A 19,700-nucleotide genomic window follows, 5' to 3' on the forward strand; every position below is an offset into this window, starting at 1 on the left:
TGAGGAATAGTAGATTCAGCAGCCTTACCGTCCTTCGGAGGTATGAATGAATCTCTCACCACAGGCGACGCGCAGCGCCACCGAACCAGATGAACGGGACCGCAACACGTCACAGCCTTTGGAGGGCACAAAGCAGCTCCGACCTCGAAGGTCACAAGGCTCCCAGCGACGGTGCATCACAACGCCGTACAGGCTCGTCCCGTCAGGTGTACACGAACAGACGTGAGAAGAAAAAAGGAGACGAGTGGTGGGTGTAGCCCTGAACTTAAGCAGTTCCTGGGTCACCCAGGGGTCACGAGTGACTTTGTTGGTATACATACTCGAACTACGCATGCGCGAAGGGAACATTCCAGTGCTTTAAGCACCGCCTCTGGCGGTCAGTAGGGATGAAATAGAACAGTGGCAACGGCACACAAACAATAACCAAAACACAACCACAACAAAAGGAAACACAAATAAACCAGACAGAACACATAAACTGGCTGGGAATGGCCCCCAAACACAGTCCATTACCCAACATGCCTTGCGGCACAACACTCAGTTCCGGGGAAGCGGCCCTCTAGCGCCCCTAGTGACCCCCGTGGTCGCTACAATATAACTGATATTTTGTTGCAGCTGCATATTTGCCTGTTTTAAGCTTTTGTGAAATGCTGAAGCATCTTATTTTCCTTGAAATGTCTCCAAATCTACTGAAGGAAATTGCAGGGTTGCACAGTTGCTGCATAGCATAATAATCAGAGCTAAATCTGCAAACCATTTGCAAAGATTTCAGTGACATTTATTTCACAAATCCAACGCTGAGAACGCATACATGGTGAGTCATTCCACTGAAAGCAGTGTGAAATGTGCACACAGTCTTCTTCTGGATACTTGGAGTTTCCTTTCCAGTTATCTGGCTGGTTTTTCTCCCAAAGCCTGCAAGGTCAGAAGCAACACAGTATTAATACTACATGATAGACAGTGATGATGGAAACACATACTTTACAGATTGAAGGGGCTTCTTATGAATTTAATTTGAATGTCAAATATACTAAAAATTACAAGTCAGCTTTGACATATGGAATAAACAACCTGTTCAAATGGTGATGGTGAACAGGTGAACAGGGATAAAAATACGAGAACAAACCACTATAAAGCAGCGGAACTAAAGTGTTAACATGCAGACAGCTGCACACATCTCTGAGAAAGGAAAGCAAATGTTGAAGCTGTTAAAACATCTGAGGCGCTTTGGATAGACACTCATATGAACGTTCACTTTCAGAGTCAGGAGGATCGAGTCCGTTCAACAGTAATGAGGCACTCCTCTTCCAGTAAACAGGAGTTTAGTGAAATAGGATCTGAGAGACAGCAGCTTTTCAACGATTTTTGTGGCTGCCCCACAAATTTTGCAATAGCAGTAAGTTACTGACTGGTTACAGTCAGAAGTACAGGGCTGCTGTAACTATGGGCTCAATATAATGCCATAAATATTTTCCATCTGCAAATGAATGTTTGCACATAATTCCAGAGTTTCTATTTGTACATCAAGTTTTGCCATGATGTAAAGTAAATCTGCATGAAAAATTCAGCTTTGTGAATGTGTAGAAAAGAATCTGCATGACTGAAAAAAAAGACACTTGTGAAAAGAAATAGAACTTCCTTTGTGAACATCCTGTTTTGAGATGTGGAGGTTTGAAACTGCGTTCAAGCCTCTGAGGTTGTGGTTGTGAACTCTGGCATGATCTTGACATCTGATTGAACCCATGTGAAACAAGCTTCTGTTTAATAAATCATTTAGAGTCCTGATGAGCACAAACCAAACTGAATACTTACGTGAAAGTCAGTGGAGCTCCATTCACCCATTTCCAGGTGCCTTCCTGTTCTCTGTCATTTAAACCAATCCAGGAATTTATGTTCTTGGCAAGAAAGTTCTGTTTGAGGTGAATTAAAACACAATTTTAAATAAAGTTGTTTTCCAAAGTGTAGTTTCTACAGTTTACCGGTTTGACCACTGTGGTTCAATAATCTGCCTAATTACAGAGAAATAGACAAACACCTGTGATCAGTTTGGAGATAACTATGACTAGTATTTAAACACTCAAGTGATTTAAGAAAAAACTTTCTTTTTCCAGATATGGACAAAGTAATGTACGTTAAACATTCAGGGCAGTGTGAGGTTACAAACACTGAAACAGCAGGATGATGTACCATTTCTTCAGAACTTTCAATCACCACCAGATCTGCTCCTCTTTGTTTACAGTCCTCTCTGCCTTCATCCCAGGAGCCCCTCTGATCAGAGATGAAATAGCAGGAATCATTTTCCAACTTTTTCCATCCTGAAGGACAAACATCTGGAAGAAGAGCAAAAACAAGAGACGATACAGAGTATTACAGATGGAACAGAGTGCATGCATTTGATATGACAATGACAAAGCTGTTTTTTGTTTTTGTTGTAGGGACTCACTCTTCAGCCTCGCTATGTATTCAGACATTTTGGTAAGGCTGGCGTTCAGCTGGTTTCTCTCCTCAGTCAAAGAGGAAATGTGGAGATTACTGATCTCCAGAAGTTCAGTCAGGTTCTGCCGGACGCCACTGAGATCTGCAAAGCCGTCATGTTCTCAATTAAATGTGAAAAAAACGCAAGTGATCATAAGTATCTTCAATATCTCGTGTTACTTTTAGAAACCAGACTGACTGAGAACACGGATGACGGCGAATCCAGTCCCAGTCAGCAGGGAAACAGTCAGCAGGCCCAGAAAGACCAAACCACAGCAACGGCGCCGCTTGTTCAATCTCCTTGAACCTAAACACAAAAAACTAATCAATAAAAACATTGAAACAAGGGATTTCCTTCACTGTATGGTTGAGTATGTCTCTATTCATTGCTTATTTTTACTTATCCTAGTTGTTGTGTATTTTAAACTTACTGCTCTGGTTGCTTGAACCGTTCAGTGGACGTTGGGTCACTTTCGTCACGCCCTCTATAAAAAGATAATAAATATATTCAAATCAATTTACAATTGAAGAAAATAATCCACAGAGTTAGTTATATGAAGAATCTAGAGTTCATAGTTCAACTTCACTTCAACAAGAAATGTAAGCTGAGATCTAGTTTAGAAGCCTGAAGGTGTAAATATTTGTGATATAAATGTGTGTGTTATCTGCAAATGGGTGAAAACAGGAGTTAACAGTTCACACCTGGATAAGTCTATTAATGCATATTTAATCAATTCAATAATTACTCCTGATTACAGGAACGGTCAGTGAATATATATATGTATAAAACATATAAAAGTGGAGACACAACACAGTTACTTTCGAAAGAGTTACTCTTTAAACTTTAAACTTTCATCAATCCATGTCAAAACTTTGTCACAGTGACAGTTGATCTAAAGTGTGTGTCCTGTCAGTCCGCGCTTACCTGTTCCACTTCCTGACTGCTTCAGTCTGTCAACATTGACATAAATTTCCTCCATAGTTTTCAGGGATGACGGTGATCGGCTCGGCAGCTTCTGCGTATAAAAAGTCTGCTGACAATTTTTGTTCAAGTTTGAGGCAGTCTTAAGTTTTCTAGATGATGTATCAGGGAGGAACAGTCCACCCACCCTCCACTCTGTGGTTTGAGCTGTGTAAGACAACATGAGATCTAAAATAGATACAGAAATGAGAAGTCAAAATGCCTCTAGCGGCTGAGTCTATGGCTGCCACTGCTGTGCTCCGGTATATCCTTCCGCGGAGCACTGCGCATGCGCAGGTCTGTGTATCAAAACGTTATTTTAATGGATTGAAAAGAAAACATATCTTTTAAAATGTTTTATAACCATTCGGATTTACTTCACGTGCTAATACGCCGTCCGCTGGACCACTGGGAGGAGGATTTTGTCCACTTTCGTCAGTCCGGCTCTGTCTCCTATTCACCTCCAACAATTGAGCTAAGCTAACTACGATGCTAACAGCTGGGATCCAGCCACTGGACGCACAGACACAAAAAAGGTATTCATGAGCTTGTCAAACTTTGTCAATGATAGGAAAAGGGCGTGGGTCCAAAATCTTTGGAGTATTCTTTTAAAATTGCAAGAAAAAAGCCGTCAACAACAGAAGAGAGACAGACCATCATGGAACTCCAAAATGTTGGTCTTTCCTCTACAGACTTTCAAAGAAAGTCAAAGTGTTGATTAGTTCAGTTTCTTTCACCGTCAGTGAAGCTGAATCTGGGTCAGGCTGACCTGAAGCCACAACACAAACCGAAGACAAGTTTCAGAGAGTGAACAGCTTGAGTGACAGGCGGTTCCCGGGAGAACAGCTTCAAGCTCAGATAAATAGTGTCTGCAGTGAGCGGTTCCTAGTTCCAACGGTGAGGAGGAAATGGAGCTGCAGGTTTGACAGGACGAGTCGAGCATTAAGCACTGTCAAGACATCAGAAGAAGACAAAGAGGCCTGCCTGGGTCGTGTATCACATGACTGAATCAACACTTTAAATGTTCCTTTCATCACGCAGAATCTTTCTTTATCTTTGAGCGGGCGAACAGAAAGTGTGTGACATCTACTGTCCAGCATGGAGGAGGAAGAGCGACGGTCTGAGGCCATTTAACTGATCAGAGTCGCCGACTGCCCCAGAGTGAGAGGCGCCGTGAGCCAGGACCGCTGCCACAGCACTATACAGCACCATGCAATGCATCATGGGAGGAGTCCAGTTGGTCAGGGGTTCATCCTACGTTTCCAGTCCTACTTCCTGATTCTGACCATGTGGACATGCATTTTTTCCTCACTGGGAATTTAGAGCATTTCAACCTCAGTGTTACTCACATGAACTCACATTAGTCTCAGGTCATCAAAATAAACCCGTCATTACTGAATAAGAGTGGCACGGCGGGGAAGTGGTTGGCACTCTCCCTCAGTCTAATGGCTCCGGGTTCATTTCTGGATTGGGTTCCTTTCTGTGTGAAGTTTTCATGTTCTTCCTGGGTTTCTTTATGTTATCGTGCGGTATAAGAACAGGCTCTGGACTTCATCAGTCACTCTGGGAGATCCTGATCATCTCTCCAGGTGACTGTGATTAATATATATTCCCCTAGATGGCGCCATTAATGTTTGCACCGCTGGAGCTGGTCGTGTTGGAGAAAAGAAAAGGCTTCTCATAAGATTAAATATTAAAGATGCTTACTGTGTTCATAATTAGTTTTTTGTGTTGTCTTTGTGCACGTCTCATGTTTATTTTTTCAGTGGATAATCACTGTGGAAGGTTTAGTTTGCAGAGTTGAGCTGGACTACATCAAATCGAGAGAGGTGATTCTAACATTTCAGCCTCCATCAGACAAGCAGGTGAAATATGAGGAAAACCTTGGATAGACTGTAGTCCAGCTCAAAACTACTGCAGAGTAAAACCTCCAAAATGATCATGTTGCTTGGTTCTGATGATTTCAAGCAGAATGGATCATCATTAGAAGGAGTTTGTGGCGGAGCTGTTTAGTTTTAGATATTTCCGTTTGTACTTGCCCGTGTTCTTTGGTCTCCTGTTTGTTTCATTCATTTGATTTTATTTTCGATGTATGTTTGTGTTTACGTTTTTCCCACTCTGGTGTGTGTTGGCCCGTGTGCGTCTGGATGTGCGTGTACAGGTGTACTCTGCGGCCCTTGTGGACCCTTGACATGATTAGGAGTCCAGCAGGAGTCTCGGAGAGCGGAGCAGGAGCTCTGAGGAGCTGATGGAGCCCTGAGCTTGGAGCTGGGTTCTATTGTCCCCAGTAATTGGATTTGGTCTGGGAGGAGAGATGGCTGCCAGTGAGAGGCTGCCATCATTAGGTGTGAATGAGACATGTGGTGCCAGGGCTGAACGAACACACACACACACACACACACACACACACACACACACACACTCGCTGGTATTGTGCAGTTCAATGGACAACACACACACGTGTCTACAATAATCCAGATAAATCTCAAACTGCTGTTTCCATGCCGAACTCCTTTCTGCCAGTGTGTTTTCAGATCAGCTTCTTTTCATGTCAAATACTGAATCTCTTCTACTTCAATCCCACAAAACAAAACCAGTTAAGTTCATGATCATTTGTGCTGATATGAGTGAACAGGATCTGGTTTTTTAGCAGAATTCATTAATTCTGACTCTGAAACTGGAACCTGCATTTTAATTTTACATTTGCTTTTAATCTCGTCGTCCATCCATCAGCCACGCTCTCTTTACAGGGTGGCTCACTCCGGTCCTCGAGGGCCGGCGTCCCGCATGGTCTAGCTCTGTCCCTGCTTCAGCACTCCTCATTCTGGTGTTCTGCTTGTCAAGAAGCTCAACAGCGAGGCCTCCTCACAACCAGGTGCAACTGGGAGAGACCTGAAACAAGCAGGACGCCGGCCCTCCAGGACCAGGGTCGAGAAATGCTGTTTTAGAACTCTCCCTGCTTGATTATGTGATAAGAACTGGGACGATATTCTTTTCTCTAAATTTGATTTTTTACGATTTATTTATTTATTTATTTATTTATTTAGTTAGTTAGTTAGTTAGTTAGTTAGTTAGTTAGTTAGTTAGGACTGATTCAATTCAAATTACAATACTTCAATTATTGATATTTTTGAGTTCACCTTTTAAACACGAGTCCATGTGAAAGAGTTGCATGATGGCGTCCACACGGGGAAATATATCCCAAAGACTTCACATCACATATGGGTACTTTTTTAATATTTATTCAGCAACAAGATCCCAGGTGTTTGAACTTAAACCACTTTTCAAAAAGCTGTTAAAAGGAGGCAAACAATCATTTAAAAAAGTATAGGAAAAAATAGTATTTTCTGTCCACAGAAGAAACACATTTTGAATTAAACTGCAACAAGAGGCAAACAAATGAGCAATATTAAAAATAAATAAATAAATAAATAAAAACATTCTTGATGTTCTCATCAAGCTGAAAAAAAGCCAATCAGGAGCTTCTCACTGCAGTCAGGTGAGTTGTTCCTGAGAGAACTAAAGCATACACACACACAGTCACATTTATAAGCAATGCTCACTGGGCAGTGGGACTAAAGTTTATCACCTGCAGACCATAGAAACCATTATAACACCTCTTTACAGCTGAGAGGGGCTGCAGCATGTTTTATCCTCAGCACTTTACTGTTTGACCATTCAGAATGAAAATCCTTCCACTTCTATCTGCCAGCTGGTAATGTAAAATAATGCAAACATTAATCAAAACTTGTGAAATGATGTTTTTATCTGCCATTAAGTCCTCAGTAACTTGTTCGACTCACAGCAGTGAAATACTTTTCTTTACAAAGAACCTATTGCTGGCCCAAACGGTGAATTACTGGTATATTTTCAGCATTTTCAAAAGTGTGGCTTTAAATTAGGGCTTTAAAATGTGTCTAAAGTTCCCAAAGTGGTTGCACTGCAGGGTAACATAATTCTGCTTCACACAATCAGCTGCAGTCAGGAAGTTGTGGTCTCACTGAACATTAAAAACTGATGGAACAAACTGGCCCGTCTCATAAACTGGGAGTGAAATTGACACGTCGACTCTAAACTCCCACTGGCCACAGAGTTCTTGGAGTTGTAAGTTTTGTTGTTAAATGTCACACTTCATGTATTTTCAGTGTGAAAACATGTTGTCAGCGTCTGATCTTTTATTTTCTCTTTTTCTGGGTGCTGCTTCGGGACCTTCAGCGACAGACACGACTTTATTATTGTGTAAGATGACCAATCGTGTTCCATTATGTGATTCAACTGGAAAACCGATTTACATTTAACTTTATGCAAGTGTTTCGTTGAGTCCCGTTTTTCTTCTTTTGCGTAAATATGGCAGCTGCAGCAGGGTGTGAGTCACCTTCAAGGAGATTATTTGCATAAAGAATATTAGCCAGTGTTTTCTTTCCTTCTTTTGTTGTTATGCATGTTCAGCTTAATCGCAGCCAGGGAGAAACATTTACCCAACACACACATGCACGCCGAGGCGTTTCCATGGGGACCAAGCAGCCACTCTGCTCTTCAATAGCGCGCCAGCCCGTCGAGGTGGACGGCCATTGTGTGGTGTGTGTTCGGGGGTCAGGGTGGTGGTTTGAGAGGGGTTATGGGGAGCACTATTAAACAACGCACTATACAGATGAAAGCGCTGCACATCCTCAAACCTAATCATAATTTAGTCATCATCAGAAGATGGTATGATCAAAATAAAGAAGGAAATAGGCGAGAGGGACGGCACAGAGGGACCTGAGTGCACGAGTCAGGGGAAGAGGGATGGGAGATTGCTGTTAGATGGGAAATGACGGACAGAGACGGCCTCATTCCTGAAGCTGATGCTTATTTGGTGCATCAGTCCCCGTATACAGACACAGCCACTTAGCCTAAAAGGATTTCTGAAGCTCAGATGCGACCAGGCCGCAGCACAGACAGTGGGCTTTTGTTATACCCAACTCCATGTGGATCACCACTCCAAACAACAAACGGTGCCACATGAGCAAGATGTCACACAGAATCTGCTTCCTGCGTGGAAGAATATCAAACGTCCAGCAAGAGACGCTGCAGCGAGCAGCAGAACCCTGCAGGATGAGCCCAGGTTGAAGTAAATTCAGCTGAACAGCAGAACTCTGGCGGCTGGCGCTGCAGACGTGCTGCTTATTGTTCTGCAGAGAGAGTAACACGGCGCAGCCCATTAGGGTGACCTGGCTCTCCTGCTCTTCACGTTTTGAGCAAATTCAGACAAAGAGCATTCAGGGAAATGAGGAGGAGGAGGAGGAGACGGACGTCCCACTGGGGTTTTCTTCTTTTGAAAACTCAGGATGTTGTTAGATTGTAGCGACTGATAATCAGTCTGCTGATCAGTGCTGATTATCAGACAAACAAAATTCACCTGAAATATCTGAAGTGTAACACACTTCAGGATTCACTGCCCATCGTGTGTTACACATTCTCCTTTTGAACTGACACCTGTCGCATCACGGCTTAAAACAAAACGCAGCACAGAACTAATAAACTACAGCCTTTTTCTGTCATTCTGAAAATTCAATTTTGATGAGGCCAGAGTCTTCTTCCAGGGATAACTGAGTGAAGTTGATTTGATTTCTGATGATTTGACACAAAGTCTGAGCCCTGTTCCTCCTCAGACATAAATAACTGAGTTATCAGAGCAGTTTTATGAAGATTACACAAAAGTCTGAAGTATTGTCTTGAAATGCTGCTACTAGTTAGTGCTTTCACATCACAGCAACAAGACCCCTCTCTCTCTTCTCCCTCTCCAAAGCTGACATTTTGGGCACTAGGTCATCTTCAAGGATCCCATTAGCCGGGAACTATTCTCCTCCTGTGCTTTGTCCTCGCCTCTGCTCCTTTTTTCCTCGTCTTGGTCAGACTCCTCTGCACAGACGTCCGTCACAGCCTTCCTTTGTCAGGCTGAGTAAATGCACTACCTCCTGCCACAGAGGATGGTATTGATCATGCTTTTTACACTGTTTTTTTGGTCCCATTTTGTAATGATGTTGATAATGGAAATGCTCCCATGTGAAGCAGAATTCCTTTATTGCCAAACACATCAACAAAACTCAGAAATACAAAAAGCTCGCAGATTTTGGTGAAAGTTCTTTGGTCCCTGTTCATAAAAAGAAGAAAAGAAGAGTGTTTATATCATTCCCATCATGGTATATCAACTTAGTGTTGGCAATTAGACTTAATAAAAGCTAGCAGGTGGCTGATTCTGTTTATTGTCCAGATTACTGTTTCATGCATTGCCATGTGGTTATTAATTTGTCACTAATAAAAAACTACAACACCTTCAGAGCAACCACACTTTAAATCTAATATAAATCTGTAACTCTACTTTAAGTAACAAAGGGCAACACACACACACACACACACACACACACACACACACACACACACACACACACACACACACACACACACACACACACACACACACACACACACACACGCGGTCTACCTGAAAGTTTATGTGGATGAAGTGTGTTGTTGAATCCATGTGTTCGGGCCAGCGGCGTGTCTCTCCAGGATTTTAAACTCTGTGACTGGGCCTCTTCTCACTGAGCTTCCATCTGACGATCAGGTGTCATGTGAGCTCTGGAGGAGCAGCTGCTCGCTCCACATCGTTTCACAAACTTCCTCCATTCTGACATTTCAGCCTGCCAATGCCGTTTCAGATTTGGTCCTCTGATTTCACATCTGCTATTAGAGTATCGAAAACAGCTGGTTGCTCCTCCGTGTGGGACCCTTACTCTCCTTTATTTAATAAAGACAGATTACTGATCGACTCCCATCCTGTGATGTCCTTGAAGCAGTGGGGTTACTTACTTTTCAGGACATTTGCACTAAACGTGGTACTCCACATACATCCTTTTTCTTTAATGCACTTCCATGTTTCACTTAATTGTTCTGGTCCATCTTCATGACATTATCCTGCAGGAGACCCTGTGTTCATTTTACCTCCATGGTGGCCACTGATCCGTACCCTGAGGCAGCAACGCAGCCCAAAACCATGCTGATCCCTCCACTCCACATCTCTGTAGGGATGAGACTCTCATTGGAGTGTCAGTGTGGTCTTTATGGATTTTATCTGCAATGAGTTTCATTATTTCTCTTCTATATGGCAGAAGACTCGCATGTGATTACAGACTGAGAGGTGACCGGTGTCCGGCTGAGTGCAGCGGTCTGACAGCAGCCGCTCCATGGGAACACGGAGGAGGAGCGGTCCTCAGTCAAAGTTACCTTCAGTGTTGACAGCGCAATAACAGTAAACTGGCTTTTAGCTGAGTGTCTGAATAAAAGAAACAATAGTATATGCATTGTTTAATCATGATGGGTGAGTGGCCAGGTTACTCTCACTGAAATGTGATAATTTAAAGGTGCTGTAGGCAGGATTTTGCTAGTCAATGCTAATTTTTCTGTGTTTTCTTTGGATTAAATGTTGGAGTACCCATTGATAATCCTTTAGGAGTGTAGCATAACTGCTCTACCGCGAGGGCACAGCGTTTCCATCTATCTCTGTTCTGAGCTGAAAAGGAATCTCGACAGCTCCAGGTATCTTTGACCAATCAGAAGAGCCCATGAGGCTCTAACCGTGATTGGTCGAGGGGCGTTCATCGCACGTTCTTGTGGGAGGGGCTTAACTTGCGTAAGGGCGTGATGTCAGAGAAAACAGGACAGGATTGGCTGTGCTGGGTTTCAAATCGCCATCTTAGATGGGTCAAATCGCCATCTTGCTTAGGTAACCCTAAGCAAGATGGCGGAGATGCGGAATCCTGCCTACAGCACCTTTAACAAGCCTGGTTTGGGACACGAAAAAACTGTGCAAAGCCTGCTGCTGGACCCGATTCAATAGATTTATTTACGTGACTCATAGACTGGGTTGGCTGATCAATCAGCGACTCTAGAGCAGTTCAAGTTTCAGGTCTGTATCTGCTGTAGAGAGCAAATAAGAGCAATAGAGCAACAGAGGTCAAAGGTCAGAACAGGCTTCATGCCTTAGTGAGGCCTCAGAGCGTTTAGTGATCTTATGGGGTCCTCTAAAGGACTGTCTGACAATAATTCAACTTTCACAGCATGAAGAAAGAAAGAAATAGGCCTTGTAGTGTGTCATATTTTTATACACAGACCCCACACTGAAGTTGGAGAGAAGGCCTCCGCAGTACCGTCTTGTGGATCTAGACCATGCTCATCTATGTTAAAGCTCGTGTCCGGAGTTTCCGTTCGTTTCCAATGTATGTATCATTTTTTAACAGAGCTTAAGTCAGTCTGGTTCGATACTATAGTATAATATTAGCATAAAGCAATATAAAAATTTATTTATAAGCCCCGCCTTCGTCTCATAGACCCCCATGTTATCCGAAAAAGCGCCGGTCAGCTTCAGCCAATAGATTTCGAGCTTCCGCCTTGTCCTGCTGTCAATCAACCTGTGCACCAGCCAGAGAGCACGGCCGCTCGCCCAGGCAGAGGTGAGTTAGCTCCGCACCAGCCGTCCGCTTACCTCGGATATATCCACTGTCTGCTGAACATCCACCGTAAACAGCTGAACATGGAGGATGCTGTAGGACTCGGAGGCTCTCATTTTCACCCAACAGATAATAAGTGTGCATAATTAAAGGGGCGTGGCTTGGTAGACATTGGATTAAAAAAACTCTCTCTTTCAAAACTCCAGACACGAACTTTAAGAGGTTCTCCTTCATGTTAAAGTTTTTAAAAAAGCAAACTCACATTTTTAGAATTACTTTAATATAATTAAGATTCATAATTTTGTGTTTGTTTTTATTTTTGGACCATTTTATCAGACTACTGTCAAGCACTTTGACATTTTTGTTCTGGAAAGGTGCTACATGAATTAACTTTAATTCGTCAATCGTAAGTCAGTACTTTACAGATAAAATCACAAAGTTTTTCATAATAAAATAAAATAAAACACTTTATTTCACAATAAAAAACCCCACTGTTTATGGTCATGTGGAACACTGGAATCCATCCCTGGGGTGAGGGTAGGGTTGATCCTGGACAGGTCTCCAGTCTGTCACAGGTCAAACAGAGAAAGACATGCAACCACAAACATTCACTTTCACACCTGCAGCCTGTGGCTCCATAGTCCCTCTCTAGTGGCTCCATGAAGCTTTCACAGCAAGGAACATGAATAAACTCTGGACTTATTTTTATTATATTTACATACCATAGTACTACTCAAAACGATTCAACGCTCTTGGAATCAAAGGGGATTAAAAGATACAAGTAAAATTGGGAAAACATACCTGAAACCACAAGAAGTGGGGAAAAAATATATAGCAGCTTAAAAACCCTGAAATGTTAGAATTTTGAAAAGGGGATTTAAAATGGTTGGAAAAGCCTTCTAAACTGCTCAAAAAGACATAAAATGGTTAAAACATCTAAAATTTAAAAATTGCCCCCCAAAAAAACAATCGAAAAGAGGAGCAAAACTGTTGAAATCAGTTAAAAAACAGATTAAATGTAATAAATTCATTCATTCATTCATTCATTTTCTGCCGCTGCTCCCTTTCGGGGTCGCGGGTGGCTGGAGCCGATCCCAGCTGCTGTGGGCGAAGGCAGGGTACACCCTGGACAGGTCGCCAGTCTGTCGCAGGGCTGACATATAGAGACAGACAACCATTCACTCACGCATTCATACCTAGGGGCAATTTTAGGGTGACCAATTAACCTACCATGCATGTTTTTGGACCGTGGGAGGAAGCCGGAGTACCCGGAGAGAACCCACGCACACACGGGGAGAACATGCAAACTCCACACAGAAAGGCCCCGAGCCCCGGCCGGTATTTGAACCCAGGACCTTCTTGCTGTGAGGCAAGAGCGCTAACCACCACGCCACCGTGCAGCCTAAAAAATGTAATAAAATCTTCATTATTCTGAATTACAGTTAAAACTTCATAAATTCATGATAAGATATAGTTTTTCATGAAAAGATGAAACTTTATGAGGTGCGTTAGCCTAATTTTACAGGTTAAATGTGCTTTGTGGCTCCAGACCATCTTCACTTGGTCGAAAGTCACAAAAATTCTGTGCTGCATAGAAACCAAAGAAAGACAGTAGAGGTTTTCCTTTTCTTCTCTTGCAGATGCATGCGGAACCTTCGCGCTGGGGCTCTGGTTGCTGTCGGAGGCGTTTACCATGGACGGACCGTGAGATGACATAATGGTAAACACAGTAAGGTGAGTCTTCTGTTTACGTTTGGCAGCCTGCGTCGGCTTCCCGCCTCGTCCCGACACGGCAGCACCGCAGCTCCGGTGAGGCGCGGTGGCTTTGAGGATGGCGCGCGAGCGGATTCATCCGTCGTTAAAATGACATTGATCAAGGATGGGGAGAAGCTAACGCTAGCAGGATGCTAACGAGCCCCGGCTCCCTGCACGCCAGCCGCTGATGGAGCCAGGCCGCGTCCAGCCTGCGCTGCATTTACTGTACGTAGCCTTTCCGAGTGTTCGAGTCTGAGAGAGAGGACGTGCTGCGGGGCTGTTCGGTGCCCTGTCGGCGCTGCTGTCCGACAGGCTGACCGCGGCGGCACCGCTGTCACTGTTTGCTGGTTGTTTATGGACAAAGGAGGGAAACACAAAACAGCCCAGCACAGTTGATTTAAAATAAACTTTAAATTTAATAAATCAAGTGTTTTTACTGTTGTTTATTACTCATTTCTTTAAAACACATCTCTATTTTCCATCCTTACATAGAGCCACTGTAGTATTTACTTCTCCCTAACATTTTAAGAGGTTTCTTGTTTGGTTGTGAGCCAAAAGGGGTGTAGTGTTCAGCATTCTTGCCTCATGATGAGATTATCCCTGGTTCGATTCCAGTTTTGGGAGTCTTTCTGTATGAGAGCACAATTTTACTGTTCCAGGGTGAAAAACACGCATTTGAGGTTGAGATTAGTGATTAGAAATTGCCACTGGTTGTGGATGTGAGTGTGTGGTTGTCTGTCTGTCTGTGGTTGGGCCGTGACCCGTCCAGGGTGAGTAAATTGGAATTAGCTCCAGCAAACTGCGACCCTGCACAGGATGGAGCGTCTGGTGAGCATCCAGGGTTTACCTGCCTTTACCAGTCGTCTGCTGGCTTTGGCTTCAGCGTCCCGTGGTCCTACATGGGATCAACTCGATAGGAGGTGGCTCGATGGTTGGATTGTAGTTGTAAATGGTGATGGCACAGTTTTGTTGTCATATCATGGCCACATTAAAATGAAATGTCACTTTCAGGTCAAAACAAAGCTGTCATATCTAAATGTTTTTGAAGTTCTCTGTGACTTTGACTCCTTTCAATTTCACTTCCAGGAATAAAACATATAATCACTGAAGAAAGTTCAATAACATAGTACCTGATTTCTGTTTTCTGATGTTTTCTTTGTTTATTTGTTATGTATTATTCTGTTCGATAGACTGGCTTTCTGACTTGTTGTTGGGTTTTATTTCATATAATGCGTTCACATCGGTGCGTTTGGTTGCGTTTTCTGCTCGGTCTCCACATTGTGTGAGACGGCTGGATTCAGGGAAAAGCTGGATGAGTAACTTGAGACTGATGACGGGGCAGAGTGGCTCGGAGCTGCGTCTGCAGGCAGGTGATATCACGGTGAATCTGCTCAGATGCGCTCACTGCTGCATCAGGTGTAAAAATGATGAATAAACAGGTGAATAATACAGTGGAAATTCTCAGCAGCTAATGATTTGTCTTTCAGGAAAAATAGTAATTCAAATGAAATGTCATTGAAGAAAAGATTTAAATGCTGGTAACTTTTCTCCTGAATAGCTTAAACAAACAGCATGATTTAAAGCAGATTATTATATCAGTCATGGCCTTAACAACCAAAAAGAAACTGCATAATTAGCTTGTAAGAAATAAAATTGGTACACATATTAGTGTTGTTGTTGCTGCTATAGAATGCTAAAAACCAACAGAAATGTTTCTCTGGAATGGTTTATCCTGGGAGCAGTTCATTAAATAAAACTATGATCTTTGAAATGAGGGGTTTTTACTGATGTTGCAGGTTTTTCCCTTGTTTTTGTCTCATTGTGTGTTTGATGTAGAAAACCAAAGACAACCTTTCATATTGTGGCTGATATTATTTTTATGTATCTAAAAAGAAAGCTCTTCCTCTTGATTTATTTTAACTTGTGAGCTCTCAGACTAATTTTGTTCTCTCAGATAAATGAAATATACTTTCATACTTTGCATAGAGGAAATGATGTGTCTCAGTTGTTGACTTCATTGTGTTGGTGCTAGACAGCAGTGTGCTGTATGATCAAAATAAATGCTGGATGTAATGTTTTCAAAAAAGTTTCCAGTAAGTTTCCAGTACCAAGATGTTCTTTTATACCACCAACAAATAATAATACATAAAATGTAAATATTTAGTGTATGAAGGCAGTGAATCATGGTGCCGTAATGGATGTTCAATAATTCATACGTGAAGAAAAGTAAAAGCAGCTCAGCTGTGGAGGAGAGGAAAATCAATGAGAGAGAGAGAGAGAGGGGGGGGGGGTACAAATGAACTAGGGAAGAAGTGTGTATGATAGATCTGTAGATAGAGAGAGGGAGCGAGAGACAGAGGATGGAGAAGATCAGAAGAGGCTGCCAGATTGATGGGAACCCCACCCAGGCCTGCTTCCTCTCTGTCTGCTCGCTCCAGTGATAAGCAGCCGAAGCAGGAAGTCGGCTGTCGTTTCTCCAGAACATGTGAGGCAGTGAGATTGTTTGTATTTGCTGATGTGGAATTTGTGATGCTTTGGCCTCGGAGTGCTGAAGATGCTGAGGGTTCGTGGTTCAGTTAGAAGCTGGAAGATGACAAAGGCACGTCGTTTGAATGTGTCACATTTCCCTGGAAGGGGAAGCGGCTAAAGGGTATAAATTAATCAGAGTTTCCTGACTGTCTGCTCAGTTTCCATCCTTTGCGGCACCCTGTGTGGTGCTCGCTTCCTCTTTACAGTTCCCTTTTTAATCTATTTTCTTCTTCTACAGTGAAGTGACTAGCGGCCTCCATCAGATGACCTGAGAGCCACCTGACAGGACAGACTGCAAAATATCAAGCTGGAGTTTGACACCAGCTCCTGAACAATTTGGACCAAGCTGAGTTTTTTCTTTTTTTTTTCCTGGCTTCATGACATAGTTTAACACCCAAGTTTGGATTTGAGTTGAGAGTTTGAGGCTGCTGCCAGGACTGTGAGGCATGAAGCCGATCCTCCTCCACTGACTGCCTGCTTCAGATCGTCTCTGAGAAAGAAGAGGATCACCTTCAGATCGCAGTTTGTGAAACTTGCTCGGATGTGTTTCTCATTTTCATAGCTTGTCAGCACAGGTGGAAACCGTCCGGCTGGTCCAGCTCGGGGCTTGTGGGACATGCGGATGCGGCTCGCTGGGTTTTGGGAAACCATCTCGTTGTAAGTCTCTGAGCTCGGGGAAAGGCTCGTCCTGGTGCAGCCATGGAGGGTCTGGAGCAGCTCGACATGGTGGGCGACATCAGCCCGGCTCTGGAGGCCACCGAGGACTTCATCCACTGCATGGATAGGATCCAAGGCCAAGGCCCGAGCCAGGCGCCGCCCCCCCGCCAGCCGAAGCAGCTGCAGGAAGTGTCCAGCGCCGCGCTGGGAAAGCTGAGTTCCAGCGGCGTGTGGGGCCTGCTGGCCGGGGAGCAGCCCGAGGTCGGGCCTCTGGGCCTGGCCTGGGCCGACAACTTCAGCGTGCTGGGCCTGGGGATGGGCCTGAGGCACGGCAAGAGAAGCCGAGCGCGCTCCACCAACGACTTGGCCGCTCACGGCAAAGATGGCACAAACAACACCGCCAACTCCGCGTCCAACTCCGTCTTCAAGAAGGGACACAACCGGTCCAGATCGGACGTCAACTACCGGCCGTCCGCCTACACCGACAACGGGCTGCCTGCGGTGGACTGCAACACCCTGAAGAACATGATTCTGAACCACCAGCAGGAAGGTGAGGCCGCCTTCTGCGTGTGCTCCTGAGATAATCAGTGTTTATATCGTTACATCATTTTCTCATCTTTTGCTGTTCTAATTTGAGCGAACTCGCCCTTTAAAGACTGAATTTGCCTAATTGGACGTTTGTGTTTTGGAGAGTTGCATTGACTCGCTGATGATCATGTCATGTCCGCCGGCCACCGGCTCAATGAACCTGAAGTGTTCCTAATTACATCCAGAAAGCCGGCCCTTACCTGACATCCACGCCTCCTCCTCCTCCTCCTCCTCCTCCTCCTCCTCCTCCTCCCCCCTCCCCCCCCTCCTCCTCCTCCTCCTCTGATTGACTGCCCGCTCACTGAAAAGCTTTCTCAGTCTTTTCGGAGGCTTTAAGATGACAGAAGTCCCAGAGCGTTGGAGCTGCGGATCGGGCCGTGCGCTGTACTCAGGTTGAAGCATCCTCAGAGAAAGAAATAATGATAGAAGATGATGATAACTTGAAATGACACAGCTGTGCTATGACAGAGTATTCAGGCTGAGAGCCCAACACACACACACACACACACACACACACACACACACACACACACACACACACACACACACACACACACACACACACACACACACTGCACCATTTGTTTGTGTGTTTTCGCTATCTGAAGGCCTAAGGAGATCCTAAGGGATCCTGAGGGATAATAGCCTGTAATCCTGTCAGCAAATGGACTCAAATGAGGCGAGAGAAGAGGCAACCCAATTACCCGGCCCCTGATACTGGCAGGATTATTTAGTATTAGCATATGTGTGAAAAGACATCGGGCTATTTAGTTTGGCTCGATGTCTGCTGAAAGGGGAGGAGGAGGAAAGGGACGGTAATAAGCAGAAGGCACAGTGATTCAGCTCAGCCTTGCGATGTCTCTTCAGTCACATTAAAAAAAAAAGTGGCCTGTTTGCCTTTCCATTAGTGACAGCTGGGGATCTTTAGATGGTAAATAGAAAGGATGATGACTGTTTTCCAAACACAATGAGCATGCATATGTACCCAAACAGGCTTTATATGCTGCTTTTATTGAGATTCATTTATGTTTCTCCACTTTGCCTCCTCATCTGTAAAAGCTTCATCGATCAGAAATTCTGTCACTGGACTCTGGAGGCCGTCCTCGTGGACCAGTGTAGTCGTTTTAAAGACAAACTAAGCAATAAGTGAGAAAATAATTTGTAATGTGTGTCTCAATTCAGGAATGGTGATTCTCTAATTAGAGAAGACGTGTTCAATGTTGCTCCTCAACTGTTTTCTCTTTCATTTACAGAATAAGTAATGCATCCGTTAAAGTGAATTAATTTAGATATTCTAATCACTGATCACGAAGTCATTCCCGCCTCTTCTTATAACATGTCTCTTCGAAATACATCCTGAAGCGTTTTATCGAGCTCAGGTTCACGTCTGAGTTCTGCGGAGTTTCGCAGCGGTGAGAGAGAGAGGAACTGTGCTGGGAGGCGGTGGCTGCGTGTCTCGGGTTGTTGCTGCGTGTGGTGTCAGAACCCACCAGGTAGAGATGAAGGCTAATTGACTGGAGCAGTTTTCATCGCCACAATGCCTGATTCTCATCTCAACCCTCCCAAGCGTGAACACTGCCAATCAGCCCGGCCTGAGTCCGGCGAAGCGCATTTGCATATTCATTTGTTCCTTTTAGTAAAAGGTTTGTTAACATGCACACTCGGAGACCCGCGGCGACACCGTGTCCGCGGCTGTTCTGATAAGATTGATGAGGCGCTGCACTCGCCACCTTTAACTAGACTTTTTTTTTCTTCCTTTTTTCTGCCCCGAGTGATTTGGAAACAAAATGCTACATCTACCAATTACACTGTTTTATTGTGCCCGTTTGCAATTAAATCAGTTTGTCAGATTGTTTTGTGGGTTTATTTTAAATGATTGTTGGTGTAGTTAAGTGAAGCTGTCTGTTCAGTCACCATTGATCGATGGATCTGCAGGTTAAAATAATGTAAACTGAATATTAAACATGCAGTGAGCACTGGGAAGGGAACTGAGGCCTTTATTGTGTATGACATAGAGCCGTTTTATTGTAGCTGCCTCATATGGAAGGTTTTTTTAAGGATTTAAGGTTTTGTGTGTGTTTAGAGCAGTTCAGTGCTTGAACATTTTCACCTCAGAACAAAAACATGATTTTATACATTTTTATGAATGTTTTTATTTATTTATTTAACTAAATTTCATGACAGGAGCCAGCAACAATTCATGTTGAAAACATTCATCAAAATATAGTCTATTTAAACCATTTCCC

At 43.8% G+C, this 19,700-nt stretch overlaps 2 protein-coding genes across 4 annotated transcripts in view; one reads left to right on the forward strand and one right to left on the reverse strand.

The window, feature by feature from the left end:
• Positions 1–440: 440 nt before the first annotated feature.
• On the reverse strand, positions 441–3,567 carry LOC115403640 (C-type lectin domain family 10 member A-like). The gene is made up of 7 exons (XM_030112611.1): positions 3,401–3,567; positions 2,907–2,960; positions 2,675–2,782; positions 2,444–2,578; positions 2,188–2,330; positions 1,813–1,910; positions 441–915 (listed from the first exon to the last, which is right to left on the reverse strand). The coding sequence occupies exons 1-7, from the start codon at positions 3,453–3,455 to the stop codon at positions 741–743; spliced, it is 768 nt and encodes a 255-aa protein (XP_029968471.1). The 5' UTR covers positions 3,456–3,567; the 3' UTR covers positions 441–740.
• A 10,054-nt stretch (positions 3,568–13,621) lies between these two features.
• plekhm3 (pleckstrin homology domain containing, family M, member 3) overlaps positions 13,622–19,700 on the forward strand; it is a 32,375-nt gene continuing 26,296 nt past the window's right edge. For 2 of the 3 annotated variants that reach the window (XM_030112400.1, XM_030112398.1), the window contains exons 1-2: positions 13,628–13,659; positions 16,448–17,416. In XM_030112400.1, the coding sequence (XP_029968260.1) occupies positions 16,909–17,416 (508 nt within the window). In that variant the 5' untranslated portion in view covers positions 13,628–13,659; positions 16,448–16,908. Of the gene's footprint in view, positions 13,660–16,447; positions 17,417–19,700 lie in introns of all 3 variants that reach the window. The other variant, XM_030112399.1, reaches the window with a different exon arrangement.

This window comes from Salarias fasciatus, chromosome 16, assembly GCF_902148845.1.
Source record: "Salarias fasciatus chromosome 16, fSalaFa1.1, whole genome shotgun sequence".
Classification (NCBI taxonomy): domain Eukaryota; kingdom Metazoa; phylum Chordata; class Actinopteri; order Blenniiformes; family Blenniidae; genus Salarias; species Salarias fasciatus.

Coding starts and splice junctions, on each gene's coding strand:
- LOC115403640 (XM_030112611.1), bottom strand. CDS start 3,455: ATGGAGGAAATTTATGTCAATGTTGACAGACTGAAGCAGTCAGGAAGT. Junction 2,331..2,443: donor ATACATAGCGAGGCTGAAGA/GTGAGTCCCTAC, acceptor CTCTTCTTCCAG/ATGTTTGTCCTTCAGGATGG. Junction 916..1,812: donor GGAGCTCCACTGACTTTCAC/GTAAGTATTCAG, acceptor CTGACCTTGCAG/GCTTTGGGAGAAAAACCAGC.